The sequence below is a fragment of the Zophobas morio genome, unplaced genomic scaffold (assembly GCF_036711695.1).
Source record: "Zophobas morio isolate AGI-343-1 ecotype UQ-CSIRO unplaced genomic scaffold, CSIRO_AGI_Zmor_V1 ptg000002l, whole genome shotgun sequence".
Lineage (NCBI taxonomy): Eukaryota > Metazoa > Arthropoda > Insecta > Coleoptera > Tenebrionidae > Zophobas > Zophobas morio.
This window is the reverse complement of record NW_026972107.1, coordinates 844195-860810: the sequence shown is the minus strand read 5'-3', so window position 1 is coordinate 860810 and position 16616 is coordinate 844195. Positions and strand designations below refer to the sequence as shown.

The window sequence follows — 16616 nt, the reverse complement described above, 5'->3', positions numbered from 1 at the left end:
ATACCTCCTTTCATTATTTCGCTAGGTGATTCTGATTCAGAATCTGAATTTGAAAATGACGGTGATGATACAGATTTTCATAGCGAAATAATGGAAATGGAGTGAATTGTAGCTTGTCGGGGGGTGGTATTTTTACGCATCTTTCATTCTAAATTTACCAAGGTAGTATGTGAAAAACTACCTGACGTACAACAAAATAAGTATAATTTTAATTACATCATCCACGTTGTTACTTTGCACCAAATTTTAACCATTTTCATTTTTTTTTGTAACTCTTCATGGCGTATAGTAACGTTCTTATTAATAAGCGTTTGGAATATTAGTAAAAGCAAATAAAGAGCAATTACGTAAGCATTATATAGATAAATCATTCAATTTAAGGCCGGAAAAATGTTTCAGAAGAGCTAAACCCATCAAAGCACTAGAGCAAGGTTGTTGTCTTTCACCAACCCTTTTTTTTATAAAAGTGAAAAAAGAAGTTGGAAGATATGGAAATAGGCTGTTCACAAAGGTCGAAATTTCCATTTCTAAGAAGAGTGGGCGAGCAGAACGAACTGATGATTGAGAATTAAAGATGAGATGCTAAATGTGGCATGCGACAATCGTCGGATGCAGAACCCCCATTTATATAAAAGCAATGTTTAAATGAAATTTTAGTGTTTGTTCCTTACATATGAAATAAACACTTACAAAAACCGAATAACTGTTTTAAATAGCGTAAAGTTTTATGCTTTCTAAGAAATGGATACCGTTAACTTGGTCGTTGCTACTGAAAACTGAAAGTATCGGCAACAAGGTTTATATTTCTGGCATATTTTTTAACCTTTAGTTTAACAGAAGATAACCTAACGAAAAAAGTTCAGGGAATTTTTATCTTCTGCATCGATACCAACAAACTCACTAGATTTTCATGGCCAACCCTACTATACAAAGATCGTGAACGAATAATATCGTTTCCCATTCTTATGTTGCTTTTTATATAATAGCACGAGAATGAGTTTACAACATTTGTTTAGAACGGAATTTAGTGTTAAAAATGTAAAAAACACCAATGGTAATTTTCTTATTATACCATTTGCTATAAAAATTACTTGTTATCTCAGAAGAAAAAATGATAAAACGGGTGGGTGGGTGGGGCCAAGTTTGACTTTTCCAAGAGTCTTTTATGAGCAAGTAATACCATTCCATTTTCCGTCTCAGAGCCAATAAAATGAGTAATCAAAGCGGAAGAGGGGTAGGTGGGCGGAGCAACTTTTGGCTTTGCTTTAAATCTCAAATTCTACCGCTTGCCAAAATAAAATTCAATTCCAATTTTACAGTAGATAAAAAAGTCAGTGAAATGCAGAAAAAAGGTGGTAGGGGCTGAATTTACTCTTTTTCTAAAAAGTCTTATAAGCAAGCATTAAGCCCACCCACCCACCCTTCTTCATTCTAGTAACTCCTCTTAACATTGTTCAGTTTTATCTTAGCGAACACTAGCCCCACCCACCCACCCTCTCTTTTCTTAGAGAATATGTCATTTGCCAAAATCAGTGTTACCTTAGCATGTACTAGCTCCACCCACCCGCGCTGTACTCATTCTATCGATTTTATTTCTGTTCGATATAAGATCCACCTTCCATTCAGACTATATAAAATGAATCACTGAAATGGAGGAGGGGTGTGTGGGCGGGGTTAATTATTTTGTAATAGAAATTCTGTAAAGTGGGAATGGGAACTAATAGATCGTGGGTTGTTAAAAAAGAAAAAAAAACTCTAATCGTAATTTTCTTGTTATACTATGTGCTATAAGAATTATTTGTTAGCTCAATAGAAAAAATGAGAAAACGGGTGGGTGGCCGTTTTAATTTTTCGTACAAAGTCTTATAAACAAACAATACCCCGCCCACCCACCCCTTCTTAATTCTAGTAACTCCTCTTAACATTGTTCAGTCTTATCTTAGAAAGCACTCGCCCCGCCCACCCACCCTCTCTTTTCTTAGAGGATATGTCATGTGCCAAAATCAGTGTTACCTTAGCATGTACTAGCTGCGCCCACCCGCGCTGTTCTCATTCTAACGATTTTATTTTTGTTCAATATAAAATTCACCTTCCATTCAGACTATATAAAGTGAATCACCGAAATGAGGAACAAAAACTGGAAACAGCTTTTTTGTTAAATATGTGATTACCGGATGAATAATCATGCGATTAAACCACTTGTTGCGTCATACGTTTTTTGATTAACGTTTTCAAAATTTTTGCCTTTGAATATTTATAGTTTATTGTGGGGACCGACTATTATGCACTCATATTTTATTATTCCGGTTGAGGTTTTTTAACGAAGGCCACTTTCTGTATTTCAAACGGTCCCTTTAAATTTGTATTTCTTTGTATGTTAATCAATGATAGTATTAATTTCAGAACAAAGCTCAATTTAAGGCAAACACCAAAATACAGCTTATTCTATTCTTTAGTCTTTTTATTATGTGGGTTTAAAGCACTTTGTCGATTGAATTTCTGGTCTGTTAAACGGTTTCTTAAATTTTTAAATTATTATTTGTGTGTTTAATCAGTATATAGGGTGTACATTGTGAGGTATGTCAACAGTTGAATAGCCATTACGTAATAAATACAAAGTCAATTCATGATTGCATAATTTATTGTTCACTAAACTAGTTCAAGTTTCAAGTTTCCAGTTGCTAAACCTAAATACAACTAAAATTCTGTTTCAACAAACAACAACAACATTAATTTCTATTTTCTAAAATAACGTGAAAGCCGTCCGACCTCTTCAAAATAATGTCTGCTTGCAACTTAAAATCTTTTGGGTCCACCACAGACTTAACCTTAAAATTGCGAACGACAGTAGACAGCAGAACTTTGAGCTTCAACATTGCGTATTTTCTCCCTGCGACAAAATCGTCACCACGTACCACCACAAACCATAGAAACTCACCAACGCAACTCCTGGGGCCGGCACTGAAAGGAATAAAACTATAAAATGGCCTCTGTTGACACCTTTCGGGTAGGAAATTATCAGGGTCGAACTTTTCAGGATTCGGATAGTATTCAGCATTGCGATGAATCAGAAGTTGCGGGATCCCCACAGTGGTACCCTTCGGTAGAATATAGTCTCCGGAAGCTAAAACCAAGCGTTAGACTCGACACCCGAATGACTCTCCTCCTCTCACCTAATTTAACTTCCTCGCGGATAATTCTACCGATAACAGGAACCGGCGGGTACATCCTTAAAGTCTCCAGGAGCACCCTCTCCAGATATTTCATCTCTAGAGTGTCGCTGAACGTAACCGGGCGGTCACTATCCTGAAAAATATCCCTCATTTCTTGGTAAACCTTCTCCTGGATGTCGGGATAAGCCCCTAGAACGCAAATAAAGAAACTGGAAGCCGCCGCCGTCGTGTCGTGGCCTTCGAACATGATCGTGCTAACTTCGTCCCGGATTTCTTGGTCAGTTAACTTGTTCTTCAAAGTGTGACTCGCCTCTACCATAAAGTCCAAAAACGCCAACCGCTTTTTCTCGCCCATGTTGTCATCGTTGTCGTCTAAGTCGTCCCGAAGGGCGCTCCCGTAACTCAAGCCTTGGTCTCTCATCGTGTTTTGGTTTTCGTCTTCTGTTTCTTTAACAGCGGCTTCGTACAAACTCACATCGCCTTTCTCCTTCCGGTCGACGAACTCCAGTTTCTTTTTTTTTATGACCGTGTCGGTTAACGTGTGGATGGTCTTCAAATGCGAAACTTGTTGTTTGAAAAGTTTGGTGAACTTGAAGATGAAGTCCGAGTGCATCCATAGTCGAACGTGTCGAAAGTGAATAATGCTACACATGCTACAACAGAACTGTTAATCAGAGACACGTTTTTTTATTTTACTTACTCCATGACGGCTTTGGCGTAGGCGAAGCTCGATTTTGATTCTTGAGTTTTCTTGACACCCATGACGGTTTCTGGAAAGTGATAATTAAACTTAGACGGGATACATGGTCGGAATACCTAAGAGGACGTCCACGGTAGTCCCGCTCATGTAGTCGTGGACGTCGCAGATTTTCCCAAGCACTTCGCTCCTCAACAATTCAACTAAGTCGTTGGCGTTTTTGTTGAACACGGGCATGAAAGTCTTGAGGATGGATTGGTGGAACGTGGGGGCTATCATTTTCCGGTGGGTCCTCCACTTCTCTCCTTTGCTTATGAGAAGGCCATCCCCCAACCAAGGCTCGAAAAAACTGTATTCTGGATTTTTTTCCAAGTGGGAGTTGCTTCCCAGGATTATCTAAACGAATAAATCAATCGAAATTGACAAAAAAACTGGCTGCGTACCTCCAGGTCTCGTGGGTCACCCAAAATCACCAGTAATCTGTTAATGGCCCACAATCTCGCGATGGTTCCTCCTTGTTCTTTGTATACTTTTAACGCATACTCCAAAATTTCTACAAGACTTTGTCATTTCGGGTTTCTCTAGACAAAACTATTACCTGTTGGGGTTTTACTCAGCACTATGAGCACATTTCCTAGAATCGGAAGAGTAAAAGGAAGTTCTGGAAGTTTGTTCCCCAGTTTCGCGTAACGCGTAGATTGAAACACATAGTGATAAATTGTCAAAAATCCGGCAAGTACACACAAAAACCAACCAAAATACAACAGCAAGTTGTACGAAGTGGCCAAAAATTCCGCTGCAACGCTCATTGTAACTCAGGCGAGATTCACTGAAAACACCTGAACGCGAAAATAGTGCAGCGGTATAAATATTCCATTTCCAAAACAAAATATTCAAACGCATAATATTTCAGTTGAGGGTTAAGTTCAAGGTTTGGATTTTTGTAAGTTAATCCGTGTTGTCGTGTGTTTTGTATTAAAAAATTGCCTTGTAATCAGTCAACAACGCTTCAATTTGTAATATTTTGTAGTCCAAGAACAATACAAAGTAGAGTAGGTTTATTTCGCGATTGTTAGAATGGTAAAACTGGTCATATCTAAGGTATTTTGGATTACGCTGATGCCTGGTGCTCTTTTCTATCAATTTTTGGGGATCTTCGCTTTGCGTTTCTACTTTGTAGCGTATACTAGGGGAGCACTGTTTTAGAATACGAAAAAGACGGTTTCCTTTTTTTTCTGCCTCTTGGTTGGTGAATTTGGGGTAAAAACAAATGCGTGTAAACAATTTTTTTAGTGTGGGTGTTAAACAATCTGAAGAGTAATCATCAGATCAAACAATTTTGGAAATCAATTTTTTAAACTAATTTGTTGTTACGGTTACCGGATGAGTAATCATGCGATTAGACCACTTGTTGCGTCATCCGTTTTTTGATTAACGTTTTCAAAATTTTTGCCTTTGAATATTTATGGGTTATTGTGGGGACCGATTATTATGCACTCATATTTTATTATTCCGGTTTTTTAACGAAGGCCACTTTCTGTATTTTAAACGGTCCCTTTAAATTTTTATTTCTTTGTATGTTGATCAATGATAGTATTAAATTCCGAACAAAGCTCAATTTAAGGCAAACATCAAAATATAGCTTATTCTATTCTCTAGTATTTTTATTGTGTGGGTTTAAAGCACACGAGTAATCATCAAATCAAACAAATTTGGCGATTGAATTTCCGATCTTTTAAACGGTTTCTTAAATTTTTAATTTATTTGTGTTGTTAATTAGTATATCAGGTTTCATTTGAAAAAGTCATCAAGTTACGTAATAAATACAAAACCATTTTATGATTGCATAATTTATTGTTCACTAAACTAGTTCAAATTTCTAGTTTCCAGTTGCTAAACCTAAACACAACTAAAATTCTGTATCAACAAACAACAACACTAATTTCTATTTTCTAAAATAACATGAAAGCCGTCCGACCTCTTCAAAATAATGTCTCCTTGCAACTTAAAATCTTTTGCGTCCACCACAGACTTAACCTTAAAATTGCGAACGACAGTAGACAGCAGAACTTTGAGCTTCAACATTGCGTATTTTCTCCCTGCGACAAAATCGTCACCACGTACCACCACAAATCATCGCAACTCACCAACGCAACTCCTGGGCCCGGCACTGAAAGGAATAAAACTGTAATAGTGCCTCTGGGTGCACCTTTCGGGTAGGAAATTATCAGGGTCGAACTTTTCAGGATTCGGATAATATTTGGCGTTGCGATGGATCAGCAGCTGAGGGATCGCCACAGTGGTGTCCTTCGGGAGAATATAATCCCCGGAAGCTACAACCAAGCGTTAGACTTGACACCCAAACGATTTTCCTCGTCTCACCTAATTTAACTTCCTCTCGGATAACTCTAGTGATAACGGGAACCGGCGGGTACATTCTTAGTGTCTCTAGGAGCACCCTCTCGAGATATTTCATCTCCAAAGTGTCGCTAAACGTAACCGGACGGTCGCTATCCTGGAAAATATCTCTGACTTCCTGGTAGACTTTTTCCTGGATGTCTGGATAAACCCCTAGAACGCAAATAAAGAAACTGGAAGCCGCTGCCGTCGTGTCGTGGCCTTCGAACATGATCGTGCTAACTTCCTCCCGGATTTCTTCGTCGCTTAGTTTGTTGCCCGACGTGTGACTCGCCTCTACCATGAAGTCCAAAAACGCCAACCTCTTCTTCTCTCCGATGCTTTCATCGTTTTCGTCTAAGTCGTCTCGAAGATGGCTCCCATAACTCAAGCCTTGGTCTTTCATCGGGTTCTTGTTTTCTTCCTCTGTTTCCTTAACAGCGGTTTCGTATAAACTCACGTCGCCTTTCTCCTTCCGTTCGAAGAAGGCTAACTTCTTGTTTTTGATAACCGAGTCAGTTAAGGTGTGGATGGTCTTCAGATGCGAAACTTGTTCTTTGAAGTACTTGGTGAACCGGAAGAAGAAGTCTGGACGCATCCATAGACGAACGTGGCGGAAGTGAAGTATACCACACATGCTACCAATAAAACAATTAGCCGATTTTTTCAAAATTGACGTCCGACTTACTCCATTACAGCTTTGGCGTACTTAAAACTCGATTTTGCTTCCTTTGCCTTCTTCACACCCATCACGGTTTCTGCAAAGCGATAATTAAACCAGGAAGAACTACCACATGGTTGGGATACCTAAGAGAACATCCACGGTGGCCCCACTCATGTAATCGTGGACATCACAAACTTTCCCAACCACTTCGCTCCTCAACAACTGAACTAAGTCGTTAGCGTTTTTGTTAAAAACGGGCATGAAAGTCTTCAGGATGGATTGATGGAAGGTAGGCGCTATCATCTTCCGATGGGACCTCCATTTCTCTCCTTTGCTTATAAGAAGACCATCACCTAGCCAAGGCTCGAACAGTTTATAGTCCAAGCTCTTTTCCAAGTGGGCATTGCTACCCAAAATCAACTACGAAAACAAATTAAGAAAAAATTGTTCAACAAAAACGTGATTTGTGTACTTCTACATCCCGTGGATCGACCAGTGCCGTCGTCAACCTATTACCAAACCAAAATCTCAGCACGCTACCTTTGTCTTGATAGAGCTTGAACGCGTAGTCCAAAATTTCTGCAACGAATGACCAGTTTCAAAATTTCGACTACCCTGAAAGAAACGTTACCTGTTGGGGTTTTATTTATCATCGTGTGAGCATCTCCAATGAGGGGTAGGGTGAAATGGGGCCCCGGTAACTTGTTTCCTAGTTTAGCATATCGGGACGATTGGAATATGTAGTGGTAAACCGTTAAAATGGCAACTACCAAGACGAGAAACCACCCTAACGATGATCCCAGATTGAGGGAATAGTTTAAAGATTCTACCACCACACTCATCGTTCGAGTTGGACAACGAGTGACTGGCACTTCCTTCGAAAACCCTATAAATATAGTTCTTATCAATTCAAATATGAAAAGTGTTTTTCAATTGTTATTTTGATGAGAATGCCAAGTTCAGGGTTACTCGCTGAGACCATTCAAATCAGACCACCAAAGGTGAAAACAATTGTAAATGAATAAATAATGTTTTCGATTATTTAATGAAATATTAACAAGGCAATTGTAATCACCATTATTACTATTAATCGTGACACTCGAAATTTTAATTAAATAATCGAGGAAGATATCTCTCTCAAGGGTGACAATGAAAAAATGTCCTCGCACAACCATTCCTAATTTCTTATATCCTCTCTGAACTTCTCTCAAACCTCCATTCCAGCCTAACAATCGTTTGTCTATTGTCTTAATAAGAATATTTACGAAACCGCTAAATATTCATGAGCACTTTGTCAAGGTAACCAAAACACCAAACTTTTCAATCCATTAGTCGCAGCACCCTACATCGCCTTATCCCACCCACGTTCAGATGGCGCACCCTCGCCGCAAACCGCCCCTCTACAAAAACCGCTAATTACCCCTTTGACGACGTCGCAACCAAGCTAAAAAATAATTTCATTCATTTAAAAACTCGTGTTCTTGCCCACAAATAATTTGTAACTTTTAAAACCCCGCCGGAGTGCGTAGGGGAAGGGGGCCTAAAGCGGGCATAGAGCCTAAAGCGGGCACTCTCTTTAGTTTTGGCGTTTCAAAAGATGGTGCGCCCTAACCGCGCGGACATAGTGCATCCCCCCCCGCATACTTCACATCAGTCGCCCGGGTCTCCTGCGAGTACCCAATTATGTGCTGTAATAAATAAATAATTTTCACATGATTTTGAAAAATATTGCAAAGTGTGTCACATCTGTTTTTTCTATGTTTGTGATTTTTAAGCTAAAAATGAAATTCGTTAGTCAATTTGTGTTTATTCGGCTACCATAAGGTAGCAGTTAACTGCTACTTGTCGCATCATTTTGAGTTTAGATGTTGTTTGCAATTTTAATTGTCGAAATGGGCAAAGCGGGCAGGGCAAAGCGGGCACTTGTCCGGTTTGTCCTTCTAGTGTATTTACTAAATATCTATAGTTGTTTCGAAAAGAAGAACAAAGGCAATGTGGAGTCTGTGAAACAAATTATAAAAGAAGAACTTGCTGAAGATAAAACGAAGTCTAAGAAGTGAAAGAAACAAAAAGAAAAATACGAGATATATCGCTTTAAAAAAATTATATTTCGAATTACCAAACTTCAGTCCAGGGGACCTTCATATTTATATTCATATCTAGTCTACAGTTTTTACAAAAAAAAAATTATAAAGTTGAGCAACTTTTACATCACACTTTAATCGGCGCATTGATGCATTTTTTGACGAAGTGCTGAAGAGGTTTGCACTTTGAGATAGAAGGTCCTCTGGGGAAAAGTGTCAGCTTTCTTTTGATACCATTTATAATCCTAAAAAAATCCATGGTTGAGGTAAATAACTCTCGAAAAGTCAAAATCTATTAAAATGAGCTTACTTAACTTCTGGTTTGGTTGCAGACTTCAGTATTTCTAAAATGCAATTCCGGAAACGCCGACAATATTTTCAATGTATTTAGTATAGAGCGAAATCGAACCAGACGCCAACCTTAACCATTGCCTGGTTTGCCCTAGCTGAATGCCCGCTTTAGGCCTCCCCGTAGGGCAAAGCGGGCAGTTGTAAAGATTTAGTTAACTGCTTATAACTTTTTTTTTTAATAAACTTTCTTCAATTTTAGTTATGCATCATTCAAAAGGGTTAAATCAAGCATTATAATATAAAAATTTAAAGGATCTAGATTATCCATAAACTACTTTTTTTAATATTTTTCCTTATGGTGCCCGCTTTGGGCCCTCTTCCCCTATATTCATGAAATTTTATTAACAACGAGATTGGCTTCGGTTTTTTCGAGCCCCTAGGAATTTTCTAGTTATTGCAATGTAAGTACGATGTAAAAATTGCGCAGACCATGCAAAATTTAAATTGAAAAGTAAGTTTGTGGACCGATCTGAAATTACCCCGGATTATGGCCGTGCGACTTTTGCGAGCACTTAACAAAACACGTGCCCGGAATTTCCGGCCCGTCCCGGACTGGTCCGGGGAACGGTGCGAATAAGGAACGAGATAGTGTTGGGCGGGACGACTCCAGGACCCGTCTGTAACTTTTTTATCGCTTGCTTTCATGACTTTATTTGCGTTTGAGTGAAAAAGGGAAAGAAAAAACGGAGAGGAAAATAGGAGTTGATCGGGCCCGGAATTGCGGGAAAAGTAAGAAGGAGAAAAGAAACTAAAAATATAGGACGAGAAAGAGGAGAATAACAGACAGAATAAAAGCCAATGCCTGAGTGAGGGGAAAAAAGTGTGTACGAATGAAAAATGATGAGAGAAAGAAGAGGAGTGGCAAAAAGAGGAAGAACAGACGGTAGAGTTACAAAGACAGGAAAAAGCTGAAGGAAAAAGAAACAGAAAGATGGTGGTAAAAGGACAGCGAGATACATAGCGACAGGAACGAAGTAAAGAAAGAAGAGTGTAAGTGTGAAGAGGAAGAAGAAAAAGAATGGGAAAAAACAAGACGAAAGCGTAGGAGTGGGACAAAAACAACAGAAAAAATGATAAGAAAAAGAAAAGGGCAGAGAAAAAAGGAGAACAGGAAGACACAAAGATCGACATTAAAAGCGGCAGAAGATGAAACAGAACAAGAGGCAAAGGGAGAGATAGAAGACTAGATAGAGGGGGAAACGTGGAAGGTCGAGAGAAGAATAGGTGAAGAGATAGACGGGAATACACAGGGACAATTTTAGAGAGAGAGACGCAGGGAAAGAGGGAGAGAGAAATAGACGCAGAAAGAGGAAGAGGGGTGGGGAGAAACAGAAACAGAGGCAGATAGAGAGGGAAAAGGAGACACATAGGGAGGTTGGGGAGAAAAATCGTATGTAAGGCTTTATTGCCGCTTGAGTTAAAAAGGAAAAGACGGAGATGAAGCCTAAGGGATGGGAAAAGTGAGAATTTAAGAAGAAAAATCTTTTAATTTGTTAGAGGAAAAAGAAGGGAAAACGAAAACATAAATTAATCAGAACGGGAATGGGCAGTATGAAGAAGAGGAAGAATGGCAGAGGGAGCAAAAACGTAAGAAGGAGAAAGGAATCAAAAATGTCAAATCAAAGAATAAGAGAAAAAACGTGTGCAAGAATGAAAAGTAGGTAGGGGTTGAAGGACACGAAAATGCTGAAAGTGAAAGTGAAGAAAAGGTAGAAGGTTAGAGAAAGGAAAATAGAGAGATGGTAGTAAGAGGAGATCGAAAGAGATAGCGACAGGAAATAAAAAAAGAAACAAGAGTGTAGTGTGAAGGAGAAAACAGAAAAATGGGAGAGAAAAAAGATGAAAGGGTAGGAGGGACAATAACACACAGAGAAGGAGAGACGAAAAGAGACAAAAAGCTAAGCGAAAGAAAGAGGAAGGCAGAGAGGAGATACAGAAAGAGGGAAGAAGAAAGGCAAAGATAGAGAGAAGAGAGGTAACAGTAAAAGAGGCAGAAAATGAAACAAAAAAGGAGGCAGAGGGAAAGATTTAAATAGAAACACACAGGAGGAAGATGAAGAGATAAGGAGAGGAAGAGAAGTTGAAGAGAAGGACAGCGGCGAGAGACGAAGGAGACATAGACGAAGAGGTAGAGATAGAGATAGGCGAAGAGACAAACGAGAAGATAGAGGGAAAGGCTAAAGGAAACTATAAAGAAAGGCAGAGAAAGGAAGAAGGAAAGGGCGGTGTAGGGAGTAACAAAAACAGAGACAGATAGAAAGGGAGGAAAAATAGGCTGAGTAGAATTCAGAAAGAGAGACAGAGGAAGAGGTAGAGGGAAATTATAAAGAGAGGGAGAAGAAAGAAGATAGAGGAGAAAGAAGGGAGGACGAAAATAAGAGTTAAACGGGACTAGAATGGATAAAAAGTGAAGAAGAAAAATGGGGTAGGCAGTGATAACAAAGAAGGAGAAAGAAATCAAAAATATAGACGTAGAAGAAGAGAAAATGGATAGAATAAGAACCAGCGCAAGAGTAAATGTGCAAGAATGGAAAGCATGGAGAGTAGGACGGGAAAAATCTGAAGGAAAACGTGAAAGACGGTACAAAGCTAAAGAAATAGAAACGGATAAATAGTGGATAGCTACAGGAACGAAAAAGGAAAGATGAGTGTAAGCGTGAAGGGAAAGAAGAACAGAACGGGAGAGAAACAAGATGAGCGCAGAAAAAAAAGAAGAAAAAGAGGCAGAGAAAGAAAGAAGAAAGCTGAGAGATAAGTAGAGGGAGTTACGGAAAAAAGGGAGGAAAAGGGAAGAGTAATATATAAAGGCAGAGAGAGTGATAGAAGGGACGACAATAAATGAGACAGAAGGTGAAACAGAAATAGAGACAAAGGGAGAGATAGAAAGACACCCAGGGGGGAAGATTAAGAGATAAGAGGAGGGGGAGATACAGGGTAAACGTGAGAGACACAGACGGTGGAGAGAGGGACAGGGGAAGAGATAGACGGATAGATAGAGGGAAAATTATAGAAAAACGCAAGGAAAAAGAGAGAGAGAAATAGACAAGAAAACTCTTCTTCTTTCATTCATTGGGGGAAAAGAAGGGAGAACGAAAACATGAATTAATCAGGACGGGAATGGGAAAGGTTGAAAAAGAAGAATAGGAGCGAGAAATATAGGAAGGAGGAAAAAATAAAAAATTTAGTACGAGAAAGAGGAGATATAGAGGTAGAATAAGAACTAGTGCAAGAATAAGAGAAAAAAAGTGTACAAGAATGAAAGCTAGGGAGATCTAGAAGAGAAGGCTTGAGAAAGAGAAACAGAGGAATGCTAGGAAAAGGACAGAGGAAGAGAGCGATAGGAAAGAAGAGAATAGGCGTGAAAGGAAAAAGAGAAAGAATGGGAAAGAAACAAGATAAAAGGGAAGGAGGGGCACATAGAGGCAGAGGACAAAAGAGAGAGGGGACGAAAAAGGCATAAAGTCAGGTAGCGAAAGAAAGAGGAAAGCGAGGAGCAAGGTAGAGCGAATCATACAATGAGAGAAGGACAAGGGCAAAGATAGAAGCAAGAGCGTGCAGGGGTGACAATAAAAGACACAGAAAATGAAACAGAAAAAGAGGCAGAGAGAGAGATTGAAATAGAAACACACAGACAGGAAGATGAAGAGGTAAGGAGAGGAAGAGATGCAGGGGAGGTAGAAAAGAAGATAGCGGTGAGAAACAAGGGAGATATAGACGGAAAGGTAGAGAAAGGGATAGGGGAAGAGACAAACGAGGGGTTAGAGGGCGAGGCAGGGAAAGAGAGAAAGAGGGGCGTAGAAAAAACAAAAACAGAGGCAGATAGAAAGAGAGAGAGAAAGAAAAAGGCTAAGAGAACGAAAAAAGAGTTAAACGGGACCGTAATGGATAAAAGGTGAAGAAGAAGAAGAAGAATGGGAGAAAAAGCGATAACATGAGAATGAGAAAGAAATCAAAAATATAGAACTAGAAGGAGGAGAATGTGGGGTAGAATAAGAACCAGCGGAAGAGTAAGAGAAAGAAATGTGCAAGAAACGGATAAAAAAAAAAGTGAATGAAACAGCTACAGGAAAGAAAAAATAAAGAAGAGTGTAAGCGTGAAGCGAAAGAAGAACAGAATGGAAGAGAAACAAGATGAGCGCAGGAGTAGGACAGAAACTCACAGAGAAAAAGAGAGGAAAAAGTAAAAGACGGGAGAAAAAGGCAGAGAGAGAAAGAGGCAAGCAGAGAAATAAGTAGAGGGAGTTGCGGAAAGGGGGGAGGAGAAGAGGAGAGAAAGATATAAGGGCAGACAGAGTGATAGAAGGTGAAACAGAAGAATCGCAATGGGAGAGAGAGAAAGAGGGACATAGAGAGAAGATGATTAGGAGATAAAGGGAGGGGGATATACGGGAAAACCATTGCAGACACAGACGGGGAGGAAAAAGAAGGGAGAACGAAATCAAGAATTCATCAGAACGGGAATGGGCAAAGGGTAAAAAAGAAGAATAGTAGAGGGAGCGGGAAATATAAGAAGGAGAAAGAAATAAAATATTTAGAACGACAAAGAGGAGGAATAGTGGCAGAATAAGAACTAGTGCAAGAGAGAGAAGGACAAAGGCATAGATATAAAGAAGAGCGGGTAGAGTTGACAATAAAAGAGGCAGAAAACACACAGACAAGAAGATGAAGAGGTAACGAGAGGAAGAGATACAGAAGAGGTAGAAGAGAAGACAGCGGTGAGAAACGAGAGAGATATAGACGGAGAGGTAGAAAAAGGGATAGGAGAAGAGACAAACGAGCAGACGGAGGGAGAAACAGAGGGAAAGGTATAGAGAGAGGCAGGGAAAGAGAGAAAGAGAGGCGAAGAAAAAACAAAAACAGACATAGAAAGGGAGCGAGAGAGAAGAAAAAAGATTTAAGGAACTAAAATAAGAGTTAAAGGGGACCGGAATGGATAAATGGTGAAGAAGAAGAATGTGGAAAGGAGCGATAACATAAGAAGGAGAAAGAAACCAAAAATACAGAACTGGAAAGAGGAGAAAGTGGGGTAGACTAAGAACTAGCGCAAGACTAAGAGAAAGAAATGTGAAAGAATGGAAAGAAGAGAGAGTAAGACGGGAAAAATCTGAAGAAAAACTTGAAGAAATGTAAAAAGCAGAAGAAACAGAAACGAAGAGAGATAGAAGGGGCGATAGTAAAAGAGGCAGAAAAGGTGAAATAGAAAAAGGAACAGAGGGAGAGATAGAAAGAAAGTCTCACAAAGAAGAAGATGAAGAGGTAAATAGAGGATGAGATACGGGAGAGACGGAAGAGAAATGGGGGAAACTAGGGAGACAGACGAAGAGATAAAGAGAGAACAGACAGAATGGAAGACGTAGGAAGAAACACAACACAGGCAGATAGGAAAGCAGACAAAAAAACAGTGAGAAATGGAGACAGAAGGAGAAAAGTGGGGTGAGTGGAAGACAGAATGAGAGGCACAGGGATAGATAGAGGAGGAGGAATAAAGTGAAGGAAAAGAAGATATACAAAGAGCGACAAACGAAAAACAGACGGTTAGCTAGAAGCAGAGACAGAGAGGGAGACAGAAGGAGAGACAGAGGGATAAACGCAGGTAGAGGTAGAAAGAGGAAGAGAGAAAGGGAGAGAAATTTTGTTTGTCTTTTTCATCAATCTATCATTTTTACGCAATATTTCCTTTGTAGCTTTGACAAAGTTATTAATTTTTTCAGATTATTTAGTTTTTATCCCTCACGAAAACGTTTTCATGGCCGAAATTCCTTTCGAAATCCAACATCGTACAACAAAAGCGGCTTTTCTTTGTTTTCTCATTAACAATCTGATAATTTTTAATTATATCCTCCCCTAAAGCACCGGCCCTAAATAATTCATATTCGCCAACACGACGCCAAGGAATATGAATCCTGCAACCCGACGCAAAATCCTCGTCCTCATTATTATTAAAAGGACGTCCTCAGCAAAGATTCTAACGACGAATTAACATAACCGAGATTCAAATCTTGCACGCACATACAAATTCGCACTACATTTAACTCCATATCCATAATTACAAACGGAAACCCGCATTTTCGTACTTCCCGAGTTGCGAACCGCACAATTCTGCCATTTGTCAAAAACTTGTTACGGCTGCGTTCGCCGCCCACGTCCTGCTTTTCTATTAAATTTACACCGCCTCAAACTTATTAATTGAACTTGGCCCGACTCGGAATGATCAATTATGTAACTTTTTCGAATGATTAAATTTTGAAAAATTTGATAGATCGAGTGCGGCCGCCCCGCCGCCATCAATTTCCCTCGTGAAAACAGCAATTCCGGATCTTGAAGGACACCGCCGTCGGTGATTTATTTGGGGGCAAGTGCCCCCATTTAGCCCCGAATCGCTCGGCCGGCTTGATTTGCCATACCTGTGGGTGTTTCGGTTTAAAGTAAATTAATTAGGAGGGAAAATATCGAAGGAGCGCCGACAGTTTCGGCCGTAAATCGATTTTGAAAGCTCGTTAAGCTCGGATATAAATCCGGGAAATAAAATTATTTTTTATGGGGATGGGGCGGGATTTGCGGACAAAAGAGGCGGGTTGGGGTTGGCGCGTGAAGGGATGCGTTCACACGGGAAAATATAGACATTCGGTTGTGTTTTCTTCAGATTCTTGTTGTTTTTTTCGGGTTTTGAAAGTGAAGATTTAGGGACCAAATAATATTATATTTAAGCTTCAGAGATAAGACGAGTTTTGTGTAAATCACTTTACATATTTTTGGAGATGAAGGAAGAGCCGGAGAAGTGCTAATGCGGCTTTTAGGAACAGAGGAATTGTTTTAAAAAAATTGGACTTGTTGAAGATTGATGTCGGGTTGGTGTTAAAAAGCGAAAGGGGTGGGTTTTGTCTCTTAAATCCGCGCTCATCAATATTTAGACGAGTATTTGAATAAAAGCTCAGTAAATTAATGCTGAAAGCCAGAATATCCATATTTAATGTTATGTGATGGGGTATACCATAAATTAGAGAATCGGAACGAGGAATAATTGGTAACACAGGTAGAGGGGGGCTCGCGGGCTGAACAAGCTGTTACAGATTGGCAGTTCTGATGCAAAATGTAAACTGTAAATTTTCGCGTTTATGTTTTAAAGTTTCATAAATCTATGCATACGTGACTAGGTTTACGAGTGAGTAAATTTGCAGCGCAATTCACGACCAACAATGTGTATATTAAACAAAGTAAATCGGAAATGAGTGTGGTAATTTCGTTATTTT

At 39.5% G+C, this 16616-nt stretch overlaps 2 protein-coding genes across 2 annotated transcripts; both read right to left on the bottom strand.

Moving 5' to 3' along the window:
- Window positions 1–2623: 2623 nt before the first annotated feature.
- Window positions 2624–4719, bottom strand: LOC135123363 (cytochrome P450 4g15-like). Its single transcript, XM_064047948.1, has 7 exons — window positions 4469–4719; window positions 4314–4423; window positions 3990–4266; window positions 3874–3943; window positions 3174–3826; window positions 2939–3124; window positions 2624–2890 (listed from the first exon to the last, which is right to left on the bottom strand). The coding sequence occupies exons 1-7, from the start codon at window positions 4677–4679 to the stop codon at window positions 2730–2732; spliced, it is 1668 nt and encodes a 555-aa protein (XP_063904018.1). The 5' UTR covers window positions 4680–4719; the 3' UTR covers window positions 2624–2729.
- A 985-nt stretch (window positions 4720–5704) lies between these two features.
- On the bottom strand, window positions 5705–7814 carry LOC135123347 (cytochrome P450 4g15-like). Its single transcript, XM_064047911.1, has 7 exons — window positions 7563–7814; window positions 7404–7510; window positions 7075–7351; window positions 6956–7025; window positions 6253–6905; window positions 6018–6203; window positions 5705–5969 (listed from the first exon to the last, which is right to left on the bottom strand). Exons 1-7 carry the CDS (start codon window positions 7771–7773, stop codon window positions 5809–5811), a joined length of 1665 nt encoding a protein of 554 aa, XP_063903981.1. The 5' UTR covers window positions 7774–7814; the 3' UTR covers window positions 5705–5808.
- Window positions 7815–16616: the final 8802 nt, after the last annotated feature.